Source organism: Aspergillus pseudonomiae (genome assembly GCF_009193645.1).
Source record: "Aspergillus pseudonomiae strain CBS 119388 unplaced genomic scaffold BDV37scaffold_115, whole genome shotgun sequence".
Lineage (NCBI taxonomy): Eukaryota > Fungi > Ascomycota > Eurotiomycetes > Eurotiales > Aspergillaceae > Aspergillus > Aspergillus pseudonomiae.
This window is the reverse complement of record NW_022476107.1, coordinates 43,889-60,468: the sequence shown is the minus strand read 5'-3', so window position 1 is coordinate 60,468 and position 16,580 is coordinate 43,889. Positions and strand designations below refer to the sequence as shown.

At 50.9% G+C, this 16,580-nt stretch overlaps 7 protein-coding genes across 7 annotated transcripts; 5 read left to right on the top strand and 2 right to left on the bottom strand.

Moving 5' to 3' along the window:
• Positions 1 to 500: 500 nt before the first annotated feature.
• BDV37DRAFT_262859 (BAG domain-containing protein) lies at positions 501 to 2,361 on the top strand. Its single transcript, XM_032083474.1, has one exon. It carries the CDS (start codon positions 530 to 532, stop codon positions 1,685 to 1,687), a length of 1,158 nt encoding a protein of 385 aa, XP_031935964.1. The 5' UTR covers positions 501 to 529; the 3' UTR covers positions 1,688 to 2,361.
• Positions 2,362 to 4,113: 1,752 nt separating this feature from the next.
• Positions 4,114 to 5,804, top strand: BDV37DRAFT_288330 (uncharacterized protein; the record flags this gene model as incomplete). Its single annotated transcript, XM_032088259.1, has 2 exons — positions 4,114 to 4,221; positions 4,344 to 5,804. The coding sequence occupies 2 exons, from the start codon at positions 4,114 to 4,116 to the stop codon at positions 5,802 to 5,804; spliced, it is 1,569 nt and encodes a 522-aa protein (XP_031935963.1).
• Positions 5,805 to 6,805: 1,001 nt separating this feature from the next.
• Positions 6,806 to 7,283, top strand: BDV37DRAFT_288329 (glutaredoxin; the record flags this gene model as incomplete). The annotated part of the gene is made up of 3 exons (XM_032088258.1): positions 6,806 to 6,857; positions 6,931 to 7,029; positions 7,129 to 7,283. 3 exons carry the CDS (start codon positions 6,806 to 6,808, stop codon positions 7,281 to 7,283), a joined length of 306 nt encoding a protein of 101 aa, XP_031935962.1.
• A 370-nt stretch (positions 7,284 to 7,653) lies between these two features.
• Positions 7,654 to 8,904, bottom strand: BDV37DRAFT_288328 (chalcone isomerase domain-containing protein; the record flags this gene model as incomplete). The annotated part of the gene is made up of 1 exon (XM_032088257.1): positions 7,654 to 8,904. One exon carries the CDS (start codon positions 8,902 to 8,904, stop codon positions 7,654 to 7,656), a length of 1,251 nt encoding a protein of 416 aa, XP_031935961.1.
• A 171-nt stretch (positions 8,905 to 9,075) lies between these two features.
• BDV37DRAFT_25088 (putative alpha-L-rhamnosidase B) lies at positions 9,076 to 11,542 on the bottom strand. The gene is made up of 3 exons (XM_032082233.1): positions 10,486 to 11,542; positions 10,161 to 10,432; positions 9,076 to 10,109 (listed from the first exon to the last, which is right to left on the bottom strand). Exons 1-3 carry the CDS (start codon positions 11,389 to 11,391, stop codon positions 9,227 to 9,229), a joined length of 2,061 nt encoding a protein of 686 aa, XP_031935960.1. The 5' UTR covers positions 11,392 to 11,542; the 3' UTR covers positions 9,076 to 9,226.
• Positions 11,543 to 12,324: 782 nt separating this feature from the next.
• Positions 12,325 to 14,008, top strand: BDV37DRAFT_25045 (putative extracellular exo-polygalacturonase). The gene is made up of 4 exons (XM_032082185.1): positions 12,325 to 12,772; positions 12,835 to 13,201; positions 13,261 to 13,460; positions 13,518 to 14,008. Exons 1-4 carry the CDS (start codon positions 12,500 to 12,502, stop codon positions 13,938 to 13,940), a joined length of 1,263 nt encoding a protein of 420 aa, XP_031935959.1. The 5' UTR covers positions 12,325 to 12,499; the 3' UTR covers positions 13,941 to 14,008.
• A 549-nt stretch (positions 14,009 to 14,557) lies between these two features.
• On the top strand, positions 14,558 to 16,050 carry BDV37DRAFT_262853 (uncharacterized protein). The gene has a single exon (XM_032083473.1). It carries the CDS (start codon positions 14,579 to 14,581, stop codon positions 16,004 to 16,006), a length of 1,428 nt encoding a protein of 475 aa, XP_031935958.1. The 5' UTR covers positions 14,558 to 14,578; the 3' UTR covers positions 16,007 to 16,050.
• The last annotated feature ends 530 nt before the right edge of the window (positions 16,051 to 16,580 follow it).

Sequence of the window (16,580 nt, the reverse complement as noted above, 5' to 3'; positions counted from 1 at the left end):
ATCATACAGCCTTGCATAACTAATAATTAGTTAATGAAACGCTAAAGCTTTGGCTTCGATTTATTTCCAATTCTTCGAATCGAAATTATGACTGTGTGTATCCCAATTGTATCCATTATGACCATGCTATGCATTGTCTGTGTTCCCAGTATATGCAAAGTATGACTGTAGTGCAGCGCGGAGGAAAGTTGGTGTTATTGTATGGGGGATTCAAGTAGAACAGGAGAATATCATTGACGCAGAATATCTACCCACCATTGAATTCACCCCATAATTCACGCAGATTGCCCAAATCTCCCAACAAGGCTCAATCAGGCCAGGCAACTATCGCCTGACCTCGTCCCAAGTTGATACTAGGTAGAGTAGCCTGTGTTCTGCTCCACTGAATGAGGAGTGACTGCGGCAAAATGTCCGCCTGGGCTCTCCGCCTTGTTTGCCTATTTCGGAGTTGAGAGGACAGCTTCTCCCTTAATGACCTCAGCGTCCACCGCTCAATTTTTTTTGCCTCTTCGTTTAAGACAATTCATTGATGACCCAACTGCTGTCGCACGATTCTCAGTCCTTTCTGGGCGAGACTTGTGCATTCTACCTGACTTCCTTTAAAAACAAGTTTCCCACTTCCCTCAGCGCCATTCAAGACAAATTCGTCACAACCTTTTCTGCTGAAACGCCTTTATCTTTGCGCTCCCTTGGGCCCCCACCAACTTGGATCACCGAGAACACCCTCGCCGCCGACAAGCTTACACTCGCTGTTACCATCCTTGCTTGCGCACTAGCAGTAGCCATCATGTCCTGGCGCTCTCCCTTCACCAACCTCTTCCGTCGCTCTCCACAGTATTCCACCGTTTCCAATACGCCGCAAGTCAGCGATAGCGATTACAGTTATATCGTCGATGGTGCGGCAGGCACATATAGGAATCAAGATGACAATGCGCCAGACACACTTCTCCTTAAACACAAAAGGAACGCATATGAGCTGAATTTCCCGGCATACGCCATAAATGACGGGACGCTCAGCGTTCGCGAGTTGAGGCGACGAGCTGCAGAAGCGACAGGCACTCCCGACCCAAAGCGGGTCAAGCTACTTTACAAGGGCAAGCTTTTGGACGACGATGATCTGCCCTGTCGGGATGAGGGACTCAAACAACAGTCGGAGGTGTTATGTGTGGTATCGGAGGTAGGAGAGAGTACCCCTAGCGAGGGGTCCGACGCGGAGGATAAGGCCAGCGACTCGGCGCCTCCGGATGATGCGCCCCGCCCGAAGAGGGTTCGCAATCGGAACAAGAACAAGAAGAATAAGAATAAGAAGAAGACCAAAGATGGTGCTGACACTCTCGCGCCGTCCGCCGACCAGAAACCTTCTGCGTCCCCTAGCAGATCGACGCTACCAGCGCCGGCTCCCAACCTCAAAGCCTTCAGTACCCCACTTGAGCAAGCACAGGCACTTTCAGCGTACTTTCAAAGAGAGCTGCTGCCACTTTGCGATGAATATATTGCCAATACCCCGACCGATCCTAAGTCGCGTGAATTCGAGCATGCGAAGTTGAGCGAGACGATTCTGGCGCAAGTGCTTCTTAGGGCTGATGGCATTGAGCCCGATGGTAACGTGGACGCTCGAAACGCGCGCAAGGCGCTCGTTAAGGAAGCGCAGTCCACCCTCACAAAACTGGATCAAGCAAAGGCATGATTGCCCAGCGCCTCGCCGGTTCTATGTTTTTGTACATTTTATGTTACCTTTATAACTAATCGCCTGGTGTGCCCACCCATCATTGTATATGTCATGAACATATTGACAGATATTGTTGCCGGAGACGAATATAGAATTTGCCTCATATACCATACTACTGTGGGCATTAGATATATCATGATGGTTCCTTTCATGACACTTACCCCTTTTGGCTGCGTATCTGGAAGATCTTGCATAACCTGTTCGATAGCCTTTAGCACATATTCTGATCGTCCAGCGATGTATGGTTGGATACTGTCGATCGCAATCAAAATATTACTAGATAAATTCCACGTGGGCCTAAGCTCTAGATCAATGAGGGATGTCCATGCTCTGGCAATGTATCTTTGCAGTCCAACAGAGTTAGCCTCTACTGCAAGCCAACTCATACCCGGGTCAACATCAGGGTCCTCTTTCGTCTTTGGATAACGGTTTCCGTGCGTGCAATAAAAAATTAATTAGGCGTTCGTCCTGCTCAACTTTATGTTGAAGTGTAATTTCTGAGAAGTTCCAGTCTCCTCACAAGCTCAATCTCACATCCAGGGTTTGCCGAAAGTCTAGAGTCTGCGCTCCTTATTGACTGGTCCCAAGCCAAAGCGGTTTGCGGGTATCTAGTCATTTCTTGTAAAGCCACAGAAAAACCGGTAAGATTCTTCTTTGGAACCATCATCATAGTCCGTGGGTTCAGTAACCTAGTTAGGTAGTGTAGGTTATACTCTCAGGATACTTCATGAGTCACATTGTATTAATTAGTCAGTGAGTGGCTTCAACAAGGAAATTGAAGGCGGACCTGATGCACCTAGTCAATGTCATTAGATCTCAGCCACAGCGGTTGACGTTGACTTATGAGAGACGTCTTCTACGTTGACATACTCTAATTTCCATGACTGAAATTGGAAGGACCTGTGCATCTGCGCTGCCGAGATATTGATTGCCAAATCTAGTCATAGACTTTGTACTTCGCAGACAAAGAGCTGTAACTCTAAGGGAATTTTCTGATTGATCGATCCTGGAGTACTTTATCGGCTACCGATCGTCGGTACGGAGGGCAGGGAATGATGACATGTTTTACCCAAGTGAGGCAACCGAATGCACGGGTGGTCTGGCAGTGGATAAAAGGGGGCACAGCCGACAACGCAAGTGGAAACGGCTTTACGAGAGATCACCTGCGCGAGACCCCAGTGCCGATAAGGGAGCACATGGCTGAGACTCGAGGTGTTCGAGTCGTATCGTAGTTCTATAGATCATGATATCCTGAGGAAATACCCAATAAACCTTACCATCGGTAGATTGACACAGTTTGACATCTACCCTGGAAGGTCTAGGCTGTTTCGGCTGGGGACCTGGAATGGTGACTAGTCGTTAGGCTAAAGAACCTTAGTCGACAGACTCGACACCCACCAAAGGGAACTAAGCTCCAACAAAGTGATAGCGTGCCCCATCGCAATCGTTCTCTTTCTTCTCTGTAGTTTTGTTCTCCGCCCCTTCTTCTCCTTCCTCCCCGTTCATTCCATTTGTTCTTCGTGGAGGGTCTTGAGTTCCCTCTACTCATACTAATAATAATTTGATTCACCTCTAATTCTCGTCCCCTTTTCTTGACCATATCCATTTTTATTATTATTTATTATTATTTTTTCTCTATCTTCTCTCTACTATTTGCAATTCGTGCGCGTCTCTGAACTGACCTTACAGGCGCCACAGTCCAGCCACACTCTGGTTCGCTCGCACTCCTTTTTGTTCCCTAATTTTTCCTTTTCTTCTTCCCCTCATTTCCAGCTTTCTCATCCCCCCTCGACGGGTTACGTCCTCTTCCCTGTGCGACTGTCATTTCCCTCTTTCTTTGACTGTCTTCCCTGCTGCAGACCCATCTCGTCTACAAGTTTACACGGGACTCTATACTGTGCACTGACTTGCGAATCTTGTGCCATCCCATCACCATCAATTGTTGGCTGATCCCGTTCCCTGAACCGAAACGCATCCACGGTACTGTCACCGCCGGTATCCGTTCAACTATTGCTTCAGCCCCAACCCTCGACATAGTATTCTCCGCCGGTCCCCTATTTACACATTACTCTTTCGGGCCGCTTCCTTGCTTCCCCTTTTTTCACACCGGCCGAGCAATTGTCCGCAGCATCCTCAGCCACCCCCCCCTCCCGACCACCTCCCACCTCTGAGCCGAACACGCTGCTCGGCTTGCACTTCGTGATCTTGGGGCAACGGTGCCTGGTAGCTGGTGCTTAGGTTCTGCATGCATTGGGATGGCATGATCGGGGAGAAATCTAGCGAATTCATTCTCTTTAATCTCACCAAACAAGCACACCTGTACCCTTAACTTGGTTCCAGCTGGACTGGCCTTGTTTCCTTGAGTTAAATTTATTGCTGTTGGAATGGCGGGAGCAGCAGCGACAGCAGCATTTTCTTCAGATGTTTGGTTGTCGTCCGGTGTAGATTCGAACCAGCACCAGTGGGAGTTTTCCGTCCCGCTTACACCAAATGTAAGTCCCATTTGGCCCATGTTTGTCTGCCGGTCTCGGCCTTTGTGTGCATTCTTGTGATAGAAAGCTCCCGCCACTTTCCCTTGTAGGTTTGATGATCAGCTAACCTTAATCTTCGGTAGAGTGCCGTTCGTCGTTCTAAGTCCCGATCTTCATACGAGTCCACCAATCGATCAAGACGTAATTCTCGGGGATCCCGTAGCTCCTCACTGTCAAAGCATGCCTACGCACATGAGTCAGGATATATGAGTTCTCGAGGACGAAGAGATGTTAGCCATGGCCGGCGCGGAAGCGAAGCTGGGAGCTCGCGGGATATCTACGGACAGGATGTAGCGGGTCGGAACATTGGCAATGTCAGGAACTCGGAAGACACATATAACGGATCTCTAAGGAAGAGTGAACTGAAGGAGAGTGCCGGACCATACCCAGAGGACGCAGACGATACAAACTGGATCCATCGTGACAAACTAGCGAAAATCGAAAGTGAAGAGCTGCAGCAGATCCTCTTCCAGCGCCGAGTAGGATCAGGGAGTGTTAGGTCTGGGCGTGGCAGACATCATGATATGCACCACAATGAGGTTACGACCCCGCCGATAGAACAAATGGAGCCCTGGCCAACCCTGGAAGGCCAACAAGGTATCACTTCCTCCCCGACCGATCTTGATGATAACGCACGCGGCAACTGGGACTTTCGCAAGCCTGAGGAGGTCGCGGCGGACGACAGCGCATCTAACATCTACCGCAACCCTGGTCTTCGTAAGAGCTCGTCTCGAATTCCCATTCCCTCTAGCACCGCGCCTATGAACCGCTCGCGCGCGAATACTATTAGTGACGAGGAAACCCTCTCATTTGGTATGCCTCGCAGGGCTAGCGAGCCTATCACGGTGGATTCGACAGATACCTCGCCTCCGGCTGCTGGGAGCCGGCCTGCTAGCCGGGGTGTCCAAGCCCAGATTAACGCAGCTAAGAAGACGCCCGCTAAGGGTGCAGCTGGCACTGGGACTCGGAAAACCTCCGCTCCTGCGTCAACAAGGAGGCCGCCGCCCCGAAGTCGTACTACGTCCAATAACAATTCTCAGCGCCAGGGGAAACCGGGTGATCGTCCGAAAACTGCTGTCAACCGCCCTGAAGGGGACCCCCCGTGGCTGGCGACCATGTACAAGCCAGACCCGCGCCTACCCCCAGATCAGCAAATGCTGCCCACTCATGCGAAGCGGATGCAGCAAGAAGAATGGGAGAAAGAGGGCAAGACACCAACTACTTACGATCGCGAGTTTGCTCCGTTAGCGGTTGGTCATGATGGTCCAAGGCCTGTGGAGAATATTGAGATGGTGGAGGATCCAGAGAAAAAAGAAGAGCCCACGCCTTCACAACCCCAACCAGAACCACCAAGCGCACCGAAGACCCCAGACCCGATCAACCGACCAAATACAGGCACAGGGTATAGTCCCATGCCCAAACTGCAAGAACCTTCCTCAGCGGCTCCGCAAGCGGCATTGACACCCAAATGGAGTCCGCCCGTTGTAACGGCCGAGCCACCGCCGCCAAAGGAGAAGGGCTGCGGATGTTGCATTGTGATGTGACGTTTCACATCGTACTTCGTTCCCAAGCTGTTCGTTATTTTTGATGGCGACCCGCTCTTAATATTGCCTTTGTGGAATTTATTACCCATTTCGCATTATATTCCTTCGGTTAGCGTGTCAGGTTGGTTGTTGTTGATCACCAGTGCTCTGTGCTTTTAGGACCTTTTTAATTTCCTGTCTTTTTCTCTTTTCTCTTTTCTTTTCTTTTTTTGTATCGTTCCATCCGGATTTTCCATTTCTTGCGTTGTGGCTAGTCGCTCCTTGCATGATTCCCCTGTGTCTGTTGTAATTCATATTTCCTTCCATGTCAATCCAAAGAATACTATTGACTCGTGGTCTCTGCAAGCTCCCAGGTCAAGAGCCGTGATCCCCTGGGTCATATACAAGTGAAGCAGCCGGGGGGATACTTCTGATAACGACTTCACGATGCACTCCTTCGATTCTCTTCCGACTGACTAATTTGACCGTACAGTTGAGGTTCATTCCCATTCCCATTTGCCTTGTTCATTTACTTTGCATTAGAAACACCCAGCACCCAGTTCCTCGAGACTTACATCCAATCTGAGCGAGGATTGACAGACAGCTATTGAAGCAAATGACCAGCAGTTTTACTAGAACTGACATACCAAATATATCTATATAGCAGACAAACAAGCCATGAGTATTTTAGAGATTGATCGGTAGTAATAGACATCATACCCGACGAGTACTACGTATTCAGAAGTAGTGCTAATCGTGAGCCTGAGGCCTGGATCGAAGATCATCGCCCCGGTCATCTTACATAATCCGCGCCTCACATCATTTCCCGGGCAAATTAGTCAACCGCGGGAATCGCAAGGAACAATCAAGTATACTCCCCGTCCGGTCACCTGTATATAAACCCTGCTCCACCCCTCCCATCTCCCCTCCAATATCCTCTCCACCGGAGACCCCAGTTGCCCACCATTTCTTCCATCTTCTCTCGTCTCTTCGGGTCCTTCGCCGGTCCCACCCCAGCCGCCATGTCTGCCGCTAAGACCAAAGCCCAGGGCATCATCAACGACAACGCCGTTGGTAAGCTTAACCCCTCTCCCGCCCAGGTACCAAAAAAGCCACGCCTCTGACGCAAGACCAAAAAAAACTTTAGTCGTCTTCTCGAAGTCCTACTGCCCCTACTGCTCATCCAGCAAGAGTCTCCTCGACAAGCTGAAGGCGAAATACGTCGCCATTGAACTCGATAACGAGAGTACGTCTAACCCCGACCGCTTTCTAATTAAAACTCTATATATACCGGAATACCCCCGGTGATGTCCGACAGAGACTAATCTTGTTTTCCTGTCTATAGGCGACGGCGCCGCCATCCAGGACGCCCTTCAGGAAATCACCGGCCAGCGCACCGTCCCTAACATCTTCATCAAGCAGACGCACATCGGTGGAAACTCCGATCTGCAGGGTCGCAGTGATCTGCCTAAGTTGCTGAAGGACGCTGGTGCTCTTTAGATTATGTTTTGAGAGCGTTGTGGATACCATAGACGGAATGCATTTGGTTATATGATATCTATCTTGCTTGCGATGTGTGGGTTCGGTGATTGACCTTGAGGGTCGGGGTTTGTAGTCGCCGGGTTACCCCGCGGAGCGTGGTGGGGGTGATTGGTTCTGTAGTCTGCGCCAATGTATGTGTGTAGGGAGTTTGTGTAGTTGGTGAGATTGTTGGGTTGGTGTTTAGGGTTTCGGTGTTTGGTCGGAGGTCGTAGTCTCGATTATTCCGCAGAGGAACTGGTGTCTGGAAGCTTTAATGCGTAGACTGATAGAATCTATATGAGAAGAGTGAGAGTGATTGATTGCCTACTATTACATGTACAAGATAGAATTACACAATCTTCTGCACGACAGTCCCAACCGGCCGTTCAACAATACCCATCACCCCATCCACAACACTCTGCCTAGCACCCTCGCTCGAAACATTCTTACCAGCGAGATAATTCAGCCAAACCAACCGACTGATCCGCTCATCGGACACGCGCCCCAAGAACCGCACCGGCTTGGCCGGGTCCGGGTGGAAGAGCGCATCCAACTCCCCACGGCCACCACGCACAAGCACCAACGTCTGCCCCTTGGGCACATTCTTCCTCTGCCCACCCCCAAACAGACTCTTGAAATCATTCAACGCAGTCCCAAACGACTCATCCTGGAACTCACTCTGCGCACCCTCCAACGCCTTCGCATTGGCCTTCTGCGCCCGCCCCGTAATCCCCCTCACCCAGCCATCGCGCAAATGCAAGAAATCCGTATTCCGCGTAGGAACAATCCGGAACGCAGTCTTGAGCCCATCCCCCCGGATGACGGCATCCCAGACCTCATCCCCGCGCTCCGCATCCAAAAGCAAGTCCTTCAAGCCCTGCCTCTCCGTCGAAACCAACGATGTCGCAGACGTCGCGCCCGGCGTATCAACAACCCCCTCCTTCGCACCCGGCGGGTTGACCGCCGTGCGCACAAGCCGCTGCTGCAGCTCCGAGATATCGCTCTTGGCCACATACATCCCGACGACATACACCTGGATCTTGAGGAACGACACCGTCCGAATCCCCAGTCCAAGCAGCTGATACTCCTCCTCCTCGACGGACTCGGGCACCTCATCCCCGGCCTTCAACGCCCCCGCATCAAGGTCCTTCGGTAGCCGGATCACGCTCGGAAAAGTTGGAATCGTGCTCGTCCCCGTGGAAACCTCTTCCGCGCCGTCTTGTCCCTGCACCCGTATCACGGACGCGTTGCCCCCGAATCCCGCCGGTCCGTCCAGTTTCATCGCCCCCTCTTTCTGCACCGGCACTTGGTTTTGTTCTTCCTTCGCGGACGCCTGGTCGAGGCCGAATAGATCCAGCTTGATCACCCCGTACATCGCCGCCGCGCAGGCTACTATCCCCGCTGCGGAAAGCGCCATTGTGTTTCGGGACCGGGCGATCTCGGCTTCGCGGGCGCGCGAGCTGGCGGAGTTGCGGAGCGGGTTGTTGGGTGTGGAGCGGAGGGTGCGGGTGGTGCTGAGGAGGCGCGAAGGGGTGGGGCTTGCGCGGAAGTATTGGCGCCGGATGCATTGTGTGCAGGCGCGGAGGGATGTGCCCTGCATTGTTGATGTTGGTGGTCGCATTTGTGTTTGGGTGTTGAGTTGGTGGTTTGTTGTTTGAGTTGCGGATGGGCGGATGTTGTAGGGTAACCTTGGTTGGCTTGGCGGTGTTGTTTTTCACGTGACTTTAAGTGCCCTTGATTATGCTTGGTGGTTTGGACGTTTGGTTGTAGGTTTTATTTTAGGGGGTTTATTGGTGACTATGGTGTGGTTGTTGAGATAGTGGTTGGGCTGGGAGAGTGTGTAGGATCAAGTACTGATGGCATTGGATCGGGAGTAATACATGGATATTCTAAAAAAACAACCAGGCTATGAAAGCAATACACTACGACACTACAACTCTATGTCTCCCGCCACCACTCACGGTAATCGTAGCCGTATCATCGACATAGTACACACCCTTGAAGATATCGTTGCCGTCAATCGTGATCGACGGCTTCTCCGAGCTCCTCACATATGGCAACGTCAGGTTCCCCTTCGTCCCAGGCGGAACGGAAAACTGCAGCGTGTACCCATCCGGGCTCTTATCCCAGGACGCCTGGAACTTGCCCAGCGAAGTCGTGAACCCGCCCTCGACGGTCTTGAGATCGCCAAACTGCGGTGCAATTTTCCACGTCAGGCCGCGCGGCGACGTGACGGAGAGACCCAGGAGGTAGGTTGTCAAGGCATTCGTTGGACCGGCGGACCACCCATGCGCATGCGAGACATACGATGGGTCGTTACTATACCCGCGGTCGGACCTGTATCCGAAAGAGCCGTCTACCAGATATCCCTCGATCACTGTGCTCTCGGTGCCATTGGGATTGTTGAGGTACCAGCCCCAGCTTCGTCGGATGAGCTCCAGCGCTCGGGCGGACTGGCCAATCTCGAAATGGCCCTGTATTTCAAAGGATGAGATGAATGGAGAGATGTTATTCGGTAACTCGGGTGTTTCTGCGCCGATCGGGGTCCAGTTTTGCAGTAGATTCTTGGAGATCCTGCTGGCTCTGTCTGGGTCAACGACTCCGTAGAGAAGGGCTAGACTGTTTGCGTCCTGTGGGTGTAGAGTGGTGATTGTGGCGTTGTCTTTGAAAGCACCGTATTCGTCGTCCCAGCAATACTCGTTGATGGACTGTGCCAGGTCTGTTGCTTGGGCGTTCCATTTGTTGGCGAGGCTGGAGCCTGCCCAGGAGGCTAGCTGTGCACCTGTTGTCAGGGTATGGTATAGTCTGATATTTTGTTAGATACGAGGAATATTGTAGGGGATGGGCGGTACTCGCATCATCTGTGCTTCACTGTTGCTATATCCCTGCTGCCATCTGGCCCAGTCGCGCGTGCCAGTGACATTCAGCAGACCGGTTGAGTTATCTACTTTGTTGTAGATATAGTCCATAGCCTTTTGGTACTTGTTCCAGTTCTTCGATAGAAAGGATGTATCGTTAGTGTACAGCAGATAGTTGTACGTTCCTATCATGGACCACATGTGGTATGTGTCCGAGTTTTTTTGACTCAGCGGCGGTCCTGATTCGTCAAACGCGCCCGTTGAGTTATCCTGTATCATTGTTAGATGTGAAATGTAGGTATTTGCAGAAGGGGTATATGTACCTGAGCATCGTACATTGTCTGCAGGGCGTTCTTTACACTTTCCAAATCGCCAGTGCTAACGAATGCCGCAGGAACCGCCACGCCCATGTCGCCCGGCCAGACGGCACGATCTCGCTTCGCACCGTCCACGAGAATCGTATCTCCAGGTCCCATGGTCGCATTATTGGCCCATCCTTTCGTAAGCATAGGTACCTGACGACCCGTGTCCGCAGGGACGGCATTGGTCTGCAGCGTATAGGCGCCACTGTACCAGATGCGATTCAGGAGATCATCATTGGAATGAAAGTACCCTTGGTACGCCCGCAGATTCGACCAGGTAGGCTGGAAACCAATCTCCAAGCTCACGGCATCAACATCGACCGAGACTTGATCCTTTGTGACCAAGAATACTGACAAATACCGAAACCCTCCACGAAGAGACTCATCCGGCATAACATACGATGCGGACCCATCTTTCGTGAAATTAGCATACAAAGCACCGTCAGGACCCTTAAAGGCACCATTGGAGGAATCCGACCATTCTCCGATCCAATTTTTCGCTTCGGAGAAAGCCAAGCCCAGGGCACCGCTGCCGCCTTTGGAGGTGTAATTCAGCGTGACGATGCCGCCCACCTCGATCCCGAAGTCGAACACCACTGCCGATCCATTTCCACGCAACGTGTACGGTTTAGACTTTTGATAATCGACCGTGGCGTTCGGTCTGGCCAGCGATAAGATCGTCCGCTTAGGGCTGACGGTTCTGGACGATGGCGCGTAAATGTTGTCCTCCCACGGCCCTGGAAAGGCGCTATCTTTCGGTCCGGCGCATGTGACATCTCGCCAGCATTTTTGCGCCAGCGCAAATTGAAAGACCGCCAGCAGACACAGGAGGAGAGGAAGCCTGGACCCCAGAGCCATTTTGGCCATTTGATGGGAAATGCCCAAGGGGACTCAGCAGGTTTTTTACCCGATGGGAAAGACGGATGGGAGAGAGGGTACACCGCAAGAAAGCATTCATTATTATGATTTTTTTATGCTGGTCCGGCGGATACGTGGAATTAAGTAGTTTACTTGTCCGGCTGATATTTTTATATTAGAGGCTTGCCCAATCGGTCTTGGAATGTTTTGCAGGGGAGGGGAAGAGGGGTTGGTTTTGGGTCGTTTGGCCTTGGGTTACGCTATATAAATGCCGGATTGCCCAATATCGGTAAAGTGTTGGCTTCGAACGGTTCGTCCAAGACTCCAGCGATCAATTAGCGTCTGCGCTGGAGACCTTTTCGGCTCTCCCCGTTTGGCTCCACTTCCTCACATTCTCTTCCATCTTTCACCGTTATTTATTAATCCCAATACGAATATTAATACTAATACTAATATTTAATCTGAATCATTAATGGATCCTCCACAGTCCACTGGTCAGACAGATGGAGTCCCCCGGCCAAATCGGCCTCTCTTCCCTCTCGTTTCGTTTCCTCTTTTCGCCTAATCTTTCCCTGGTTCTCGGAGAATTCCTGTTATTCTCTAGCGAGGCAAGGAGTCAACAGGTATGACATCAGCCAAGTACTGAAAGATTTAGCGAAGGATTCAATTCTCAGGCACCGTTGATCCGTTCCTACATCGGTCGCTATAATTCCATCCCCGGGGGGAAGGGGTGGCCATATTTGAGCAGTGGCGTTTCTATGGTGCATCAAGAAGCATTATTGGCGGAGAATATATTCAAGCTTCTGTCAGGAGAGCTTCCTATCGGGGCAGCGATTGACACCTTCGTTGATGCGCAATCGTCCCCCTTCCTCTCGAAGCCGATCCTCTCCGCATTTTTGCGATTTAGGTGAACTGACATGCTTCGTCGTTGGGGCACAGATCAAAGAATCTCGGTGCATCTGCCACCGAAAGTTTAGCAAAAGTCTGATCGATATCATCGAAATGTGGAGATAAATAGAATGTATACTTGATGCGTATACTAGTATAGTACTAGTAGTCTGTAGACCTGTGGAGCTCCGTGTCATCACTTCTCTGCGCAATAAAAGATCCCCCAACGATGCGTTGGCTTAGCACTTCTCTTGTCGCAGCTTCCCTGTCGCTAGGGCTATCGGCTATTGGCCATGCGTCCCAGATCGACCACAAGGGCAATATCTGCACGGTCAAAGCGAACGGAAATCAGACGGACGATGTGCCGAGACTCCTGGAAGCGTTTCAGAAATGCGGCCACGGGGGCACCATTGTCTTCCCCAAAGACCAGTCGTATTGGATTGCTTCGCGCCTAAACCCAATCCTGAGCGACGTGACAATCGAATGGCGGGGGAAATGGACGGTGCGACTTGCATGCTTTTCGACCCTTCGTACCATGTGCAACTAACCGACTTCTTCCCATAGTTCTCCGATGATCTAGAGTACTGGCGCAATAACTCCTACCCAGTTGCTTTCCAGAACCATGCTGCGGGCTTCGTGATCACCGGGCACAACATCACTATCGATGGATACGGCACCGGAGGCATCGACGGCAACGGCAATGTCTGGTATACCGCTGAAGCGGGCACCACTCAGCCCGGAAGACCGATGCCCTTCGTCTTTTGGAACGTCTCGGATGTACATGTTGACAATTTCTACGTCAAGGACCCGCCGCTGTGGGCGCTCAATATCATGAACGGCACCGATATGCAGTTTAACAACATCTACTGCAATGCGACAGCAGTGGATGCGCCCTACGGGGAGAACTGGGTCCAGAATACAGACGGGTTTGGTAAGTAGAGTCATGCATCCCATGTGAATGCGCATGGACTAACACGTGTCGTCCGACAGATACAATGGACGCGAGAAACATCCGTCTCACCAACTTCGTATATCAAGGTGGAGACGACTGCGTCGCGATCAAGCCCAGATCCTACGATATTTATATTCACAACGTCACCTGTCGTGGCGGCAATGGCATCGCCATCGGCAGCGTGGGTCAATATAAAGAAGACTCGAGCGTAGAGAATGTGCGGATCGACAAGGTCAAGGTACGTATCTCCCGGTTCATCAATATATCCCGTCACAACTGTCACTGACGAAAACAGCTCATCCGATACAACGAAGACATGCATGCCAGCGCCTACATTAAGACATGGATTGGCGTGCCCACTCCGCAGGACTCCTACGAGAGTGCCGGTCTCCCCCGCGGCGGCGGCTGGGGCAATGTCAGTGATATCATTTTCTCGAATTTTGAGGTTCAGGGTGCCAACTCAGGTCCTATGATTTATCAAAATGAGGGCAATAACGGCTCGTTTGCTGGTACGAGTTTCATGACTGTTTCGGGCATTACCTTTGCCAATTTTACGGGCTATGTCGCCAACGAGGACGAGGTGACTTCGACTATCTCGTGTTCCAAGGATCATCCTTGTTATGATATCAATTTTGATAATGTGGTTTTGTATCCGGGAAAGAATGCATCTAAGCCTGGAATAGGCTCTTGCAAGTGGACTACTGACGACGGGGTTTAGGGACTGGAGGGATGTTAAACCTGTGGGTTTTGAATCCGTGAATATTTAGCTGACTGGACATATGATCAGAGATATGTATATAGATCATCAACAGTTACTCAATATGACGAAGACCTATGATAAGATACGTGAAGGCTAGTACGAAGACTGCCAGTTCAGAATTAAATAGCTCTTCCACTTCCTAGCGGCGTCGGTATCAAGGAAAATAAAATCCAGCTTTTGGGTATATACACAACAAATATGTGGAAAGATTCCAGTGACACAAGAAATAAGCGATTGAGTTAACAGTAACTGACCAGTCCTGTTCCCCAATTGCATGCTGGCTGCCGATATCCCCCTCCGCAGATGCAAAGCTCATACTAAGCGCAAATCACGTCAGGCTAACCCACCGACACCCCAATCACCTCAAGGACAGATATCTCAACAACGGAGCGACAACCGTTCGGTTAGTTTAGTTACTATGTCGAAACTGTGGGGTATCTTTGCGCAACGGATGCTGAGAAATAATGCATGGTGTCCCTCAACTATAAGTAGGGCGATAGAGCTGTGTATGGTTCAAGATGTCTCGAAGCTATCTTTCTTGTTCTAATAAACATCAATTGGACCCCTTTATCAACTCTCAATTGAATTATCATACCATGGGTCCCCGATACCGCAGCGTAGCAGTCATTGGCACCGGCCCGTCGGGCGTTTCGGCCGTCAAAGCCTTGAACGATGAGAAGATCTTCGACACCATTCGCGTCTTTGAACGACGGGATCGAGTCGGAGGCCTCTGGCACTATGACCCAATCCCCGACCCCTTTCCGACCTCTACTTCATCAGGTGTGAAGCAGAGTAGAATCCCATCAAACTTCCCAACCTTCACGCCCCCGGTACTGGAAGACACAACAGCGCGAACAGCTATCTACGACACCCTTGACAGCAATGTCGGCGCCGGCGCCATGGCATTCACACATTCCTCGTTTCCAGAGGTCAATTCTGCCCTCTCAGTCAGGCAATATGGGAAGGCAAATCCCTCCCGTCCGTTCCGGGTTGTGGCTTCATATCTGGAAGATCTATTCAAGGAGTATCTCCACCTTGTCTCTTTCAACACGACAGTAGAGAGAGTGGAAAAGAAAGACGACAAATGGACGGTTACGCTTCGGAAACCAGGTCAGCTGCGCAACAATCAGCCAGCAGATTACTGGTGGCAAGAGCACTTCGATGCCGTGGTGATCGCATCGGGACATTACAACGTCCCCTGGATCCCGGACATAGCAGGTCTGGACCAAGCCTCCAGGACCCATCCGACGAAGTTCGAACACTCGAAGGCATTCCGCTCGGCAAACGATTACGTCGATAAGAAAGTGATCGTAGTCGGAGGGAGCATATCCTCCGCCGATCTGGTAGCAGATCTACACCCCATCGTCAAGGGCCCGTTGTATCTCTCCCTGAGAGGCAAAAACGAAGCCTTGCAAGCTGCCTGGGAGCTTCCCAATGTCGAGAGGAAGCCGACGATTGAGCGCGTCCAGACAACAGAAACGGGGGTCAATGTGTTTTTCGCCGACGGGAGTGTCGTTGAGAACGTGGACAAAGTCATATTCGCAACAGGGTACAAGCTCGCATATCCGTTCCTCAATCCCAATCCCACCACGCCCAACAACCGTGTGGCCGGGTTCTACCAGCATATCTTCAAGATCGGGGATCCATCGCTAGCGCTCGTAGGCCAGGTGCGAGCCGCGATTAGTTTCCGGGTCTATGAGTATCAGGCCGTCGCTGTGGCGCGGTATTTCGCTGGTCGGAACGCAAGGGCTTTGCCTAGTCCGCAGGAGCAGGATCTGTGGGAGGTCGAAAGGCTGAAGTATAAGGGTTCAAACTCACTCTTCCATGAGATTAAGCCTGATTTCAAGGAGTATTTTGATTTTCTCCGTGATTTAGCAGGGCCTCCTGCGCCGGGAACAAGTGCTTATGACTTGCCGCCGTGGGATGATAAATGGGCTGAGCTGGGATTCGGGGTGTTGGGCCTGAAGGATCAATACTGGAGATCGCTGAAAGCTGCTGCAGGACAAGTGAGGGCCAAGCTGTAGGGATATGTGCATATAGCTATGTGAGATGAATATGCGTGTGATAGAACCTTTGCTGTATTGGGAGGAGATAATCTCCAGTGATGGTAGTCATCCTTGTAATGGAATTTAAACCTTCTATCTCTACCATGAATTACATCAGTCTTTTATCCCACAACCCGGATATATGTTCATACTCTACCCCAGCAACCTCAATGGCCGTACTACTTTCGACAACAACAACAGCAAAAATAATACGTCCCCTCCGAGCCACTAACCTGAACCTAACAAAAACACTGGCAGCCTGGTACATACTTCGAGTAAATAGATCGCAAACCCACCAATCAAAAGCATACCAAATCTAAAAGTAAAAAGCAACCAATCAAACACCCCACGCGGGGCGAACCAAACAGCAGCTCAATTCGATCCGAAAAGTAAAAACCAACCAGAAACCAAAAAACGAACCAATCTCCAACGTCGCATTTCTTATCACCCGCAATTCATACCTACAATTATCACCATCACACAAAGCTTACTGCAACGTTCGCATACTCAACCACAACTATACTACTACTACTACTACTACTACTACTACTAC